Here is a 5027-nt window from a genome sequence, read left to right as displayed (position 1 = left end):
GCGCACATCCTTAGTGATGCCCATTACCACGAATAAAATTCTGCTGAGACTTTTCTTCTAGGGCAAAGCCCTGAAGAAATGTTTTTCGTTATGGAACATAGCCTTAAATCTCAGGCATTTAATCAACGTAAACAGAGCTGTTACTTCCATTGTCCCTGTGCTCTTGCTGTTGGCAGCAGCTCCAGGCATTCTCCTGAGCCTGAGGCAGCTTTCACATGTGCTGTCTGGTTTGTTGTTCCCTTCCAGTGCTGATACTCAGCTGTATCTTCTTTTTCTTTGAGTTGCTAATTTCTAACGTCTGCACTGTGCTGCAAACCCCTATGTTTTCATAACTGAAAGCATCACAGCAATCGACAATCTAAAGAAAATAACTTGATTTAATGGAAGAAATACTTAAGTTTGATTAACTTGAGATTACGGACATTCACAAAACATTGTAGTGCAAAGCAGTGCTTAGTGTGCAGCACCAAGTGTGAAAGCTTGAAATTTGTACCCTTGTGGGTAGATGCTCAAATTTCGTATTATTCCGTATTTTAATCACTTTTGTTGTGTCTTTTGTATTGAGTTTAATCTGTTAAAGACGTATGTGAGGAAAAGTCTGGAGAAGAGACATGATCTTAAGTGTTAGTTTTGGATTTTTGTGGTTTTTTTAATTAAGCTAATTATATGCTTGGTTGTCTGGTTTATGTCTGCACAGAGATGCCTCACTGGTTCTGTCTTGCCCCCACCACCCTGTAGGTTTGCCTTTTGTCACTGCTCCAAATAAGTTTGAAGCTCTTGCAGCTCATGATGCTCTGGTTGAACTCAGTGGAGCTATGAACACAGTGGCATGTAGTCTGATGAAGATAGCTAATGATATTCGTTTCCTGGGTTCTGGACCACGCTCAGGACTAGGAGAACTCATCCTGCCTGAAAATGAACCAGGAAGCAGCATCATGCCAGGTACAGAGAAAATATACGGATAAAAATGGTTTCTTTTGTTTTGGACCACTAACTCTTGACAGATATTTACCGAACACCTCCACAAATATCTGTAAGTCCATGATTCCACACTTCTTCACATGATTCAACATGAGTTTTGTCTTCTGCCATATTTTAGCAAAATTTGTGCTCATAAAAATACTTGTTTGCGCAGCTGTGTGTTGGCAAGTATGTGGGGGAGAGTGCTATCTGTAAACAAATGATTTCATTAGTACAAGCATGCTTCTCAAAACCTTCTTTTAGAATTGTAGATCGCTACAACTTTTATGCAAAGGCTTTTTTGAAACAAGCTTTAAAAGATGCATTCCATGAAGTGTAGCAATATGGTGATGAAAATTGTCTTCTGTCTTCCCAACATGATTAGTACTTGTATTGTACTTGCATTTTCCCTTCTGCAATGATCCCATTGTATGGGAGGATAAGAAGGGAAGGCATAATTTAAGCCTCTCTCCTAAAAAAGTATGTATATATGAATATTGTACATCCAAAACTATTCTAAGCATTTTCTTTCTGATAAATCATATAATTTATTGTTATATAATTTATATAATGATAAAAGAAATGGGTTGTGAGCATGTCTGGCTTTAAAACAGCAGATAATGTTCTTACTAGAAATGAAGTAAACCATTACCTTACTAGAAATGAAGTAAACCATTACACTTCCTTGTTAGGAGGCCATTCTAATTTGTTTGGTTTTTTTCTTTCCTGACAAAGCAAACATAGTATAGTGTACGAATTCTAACAAGTAACAAAGTAATTCTAACAAACTGGTAATACTTTTCTTAAGTTGACTCAGATTTGGTAGTGATTTACCAGAAGTGCCTCCTTGCAGGAGTAACGGCAGTTACCATCTCTCGACTCTTTAAAACTGTGGTAGCGAAGAGCTGTTCAGCTCTTGCACATTTAATCCAGCTCTCGAAGGGCTGGTAGATTGCTGAGGTAGCCATAGCTGCTTCGAAAATCCCAGCTGAATTGCTAGAGAATAGTACAGTCAATTTAATACCATTTACAGAAATAACTTCTTTCCTGTGATGCACAGGTACGTAAGACACGTTACCTCTTACAAAGCATCGGTTGAATGTGATTTGGTAACTGAAGAAACTACTAGTTTTGGGTTGTTTTGTTGTTTGTTTTTTCCCCTTCTCCCCTTCTCCTTTGCAACCTTTTTCCCTGCCTTCCACAACCAGGAAAAGTGAACCCTACCCAGTGTGAAGCTGTAACCATGGTGGCAGCCCAAGTTATGGGAAACCATGTTGCTGTTACTGTAGGAGGTAGCAACGGACACTTTGAACTGAACGTTTTTAAGCCCATGATGGTAAGTTCATAAAGTTTTAAATAGGTAGTTTTTTTAAACCACTGTTTATATAATCAGATAACTTGTGGGGAAAAAAAAACCTCAGTGAATATTTGGTCAGCAAGCACCAGAGAAGCTGATAAACCGTGACAACAAATGTTATTCTTTTGTACTGTAAGTCCTTGGTATTTGGACAGGGAACTGACAGTCTTTTTTAAGTGAAACTATCTTATTCAGTTAAGGTTTTATCTTAACAACGTATGCTTATCATCAGTCTAAGGAGATAGGGAGCGTGGAACACAAACTGAGACAAAATAGTGTCCAGAGACAAAGAGAATTTGGTATCTTGGCTAAAAATTGGGAATTTTTTTTTTCTTTAGCAACTATCTGTTACTGATTTCTGTTACTGCTGAACACCAATGGACTACATGCTTTTGGCAAGTGAGTCACGTAAAATTGTAAATGGTTAGTCTTAGACTTCAGTATTTCAAATAACATCTGCCTTCTGCAGTGTGAGCAGGATACACTAAGGTACAAACTGCTGCTCCTCTGTACGGGCTTTAAAAAAGTCAAGTTACCAAGTCTTACAAATCACCCTGTACTGAAATGTGGAAATGTGTTTTCACACCAAGTCTTTTTCTTTTGGGCTATCTACTATGGTTTTTTTCTTAAACCGAAGAGGGACAAATAAACAGAGGTGAAATTGAGGAAAAGAATATCCACAAAATCATGGATTCAGAAATTTGTGGAGAACTGTATATAACATGTTGGAGTAGTAGTGTAGAGGTCAGGGTGGGGATGATAAATCAAAAGGAATTAAGATGACTTGCAGAACTCGATACTAATACTTGCAAATCCTCACACTAAATAGAAATATAAGGAAAGTTTTTTGGCTTTTTGTTGTCTTAAGAGATACAAAGGAAGCAGCATGTTATAAGTTATTATTCTGCACAGCCTGTACTGACTGCTGCTGCTTTTTTGTTATGCTACTTAGTGATGATTGGAAGAAAATTTACATTTTATGATAAAATTGGTGTTTGTATCTTCTTTACTGTGTCTGCTTAGGATAATGATTTGGTTTTTGGGTTTTTTTCCTCCCACTGATTTGAATGTATTTATTCTAAGTGCCTTGTTTTGAAGAGGGAAAAGAAAATTATATTGAACAGCCAAGAGATGTACTTTGCAGAAGCGGACACCTCTCAAAGAATAAAAAAAAGAGTGGCATGTTACCGATTGTCAAGCTAGAGGACTAATGCCAGACGTTATTGTACTTTGTACGTTTAGATGTCTTCTCTTGACTGGTACCTCAGCGGAAGATGACAACGAATCAAATGCCTTCATGTATTTTTTACTTGGTTATTTGTTAGCTGTTGTAACAGAACAATTATACATACGGTGATCGTCTTTATGCAGGAGTTCTGCTGTGGAATGTTTCTCACAAATCCCTTTAAATCGGAGAGGCTGAGGTTACCCTGCAGCAGCAGGAGGGTGTACTAGTCAACTGTACTGCTTTCCTACAGACAGCTCGTTAAAGGAGTGGGTATTGCAGAGGGGGCCCTGGGTGTGAACAGATGGGCTCAGCTGTGCAGCTGTTCGTGTCTGAATGCAATAGCCGGTATGTCTGTGTTTTTTTTTTTTTTTTTTTTTTTTTTAGATTAAAAATGTTTTAAACTCTGCAAGACTTCTTGGAGATGTTTGTGTTTCTTTCACTGACAACTGTGTGGTTGGAATCCAAGCCAATACAGACAGGATCAACAAACTAATGAGTGAATCTCTGATGTTGGTAACAGCACTGAACCCACATATAGGTAGGTTTAAGGCTCAGAAAAAAACATCTTGAAACTTTATACTGAAATACTTTGTGATAATGTTATTTTGCACACAGTATCTGTCTTGTCACAATGCTTAGGAAATCAAGTTATGGTTCAGGTCAAAAGTTAATGTAATGTCACCAGTTAGTATTATGGGTGAAAAAGATGTGTGCTCCTCGCAGTAGCTGTACCAGTGCATTATAGAAATAATTCTGACAAGAACCAAAAAAAAAAACAAAAAAACCCCCCAGTGTGGAGAGTTTGTGTACCTGTTGTCCAGATTTGACCACTAATAACATAAAGAGAGATTACAATATGAATTTTTTTTTTTTAAATGAGAAAGATAAAATTTCGGTCTTAATGGATTTAGATCAGAGTGACAGAATTTACCATCATAGTAACGAGTTGGTGTAAATTCTGGTGTGCATTTACTGCCAGTTGAGTTAAGCACTAGTAGCAGTATCGAGCAAATTCATTCTCCAAAGGCCCAGCGTCTTGCTTTTTTCTCGCCTCTTACAAACCTTCTGACACTGCAAACAGCCAACCTGTTTGTGTTGTGTCGTACCAGGGTACGATAAAGCAGCCAAGATTGCCAAAACCGCCCACAAAGAAGGGACGACGTTAAAAGAAGCTGCGGTCAAGCTGGGATTCCTGACGTCAGACCAGTTCGATCAGTGGGTGAAGCCTAAGGACATGTTAGGTCCTCAGTAACTCCTTGCACCAGACGAGAAGAGTTCCTCACGTGAAAAATAAATGGCATATGACAAACACGAGGTGCCTCTGTTTCACGTGCTTTCGCGGCGTTGCTTTTCCACAGCTCGGAGGCACTGATCCGACGCGGAGGACGGTACAGTGTCGGTGCCGAGGTAAGTCCCGGGTGTTCCCTAGCCGGCGAGCGCAGTTCCCGGAGGGCGGCGCCGGCCCGGGGCGGGGCGGGCACT

At 39.2% G+C, this 5027-nt stretch overlaps 1 protein-coding gene across 1 annotated transcript in view; it reads left to right on the top strand.

The window, feature by feature from the left end:
* Positions 1-4799, top strand: part of FH (fumarate hydratase) — a 12260-nt gene extending 7461 nt beyond the window's left edge. The window contains exons 7-10 of the mRNA XM_010134871.1: positions 739-942; positions 2169-2296; positions 3930-4083; positions 4655-4799. Of these exons, the coding sequence (XP_010133173.1) occupies positions 739-942; positions 2169-2296; positions 3930-4083; positions 4655-4797 (629 nt within the window). The 3' untranslated portion in view covers positions 4798-4799. The remainder of the gene's footprint in view (positions 1-738; positions 943-2168; positions 2297-3929; positions 4084-4654) is intronic.
* Positions 4800-5027: the final 228 nt, after the last annotated feature.

The sequence above is a fragment of the Buceros rhinoceros genome, unplaced genomic scaffold, assembly GCF_000710305.1.
Source record: "Buceros rhinoceros silvestris isolate BGI_N320 unplaced genomic scaffold, ASM71030v1 scaffold47264, whole genome shotgun sequence".
In the NCBI taxonomy this organism is placed as follows: domain Eukaryota; kingdom Metazoa; phylum Chordata; class Aves; order Bucerotiformes; family Bucerotidae; genus Buceros; species Buceros rhinoceros.
This window is presented reverse-complemented; position numbering and strand designations above follow the sequence as displayed.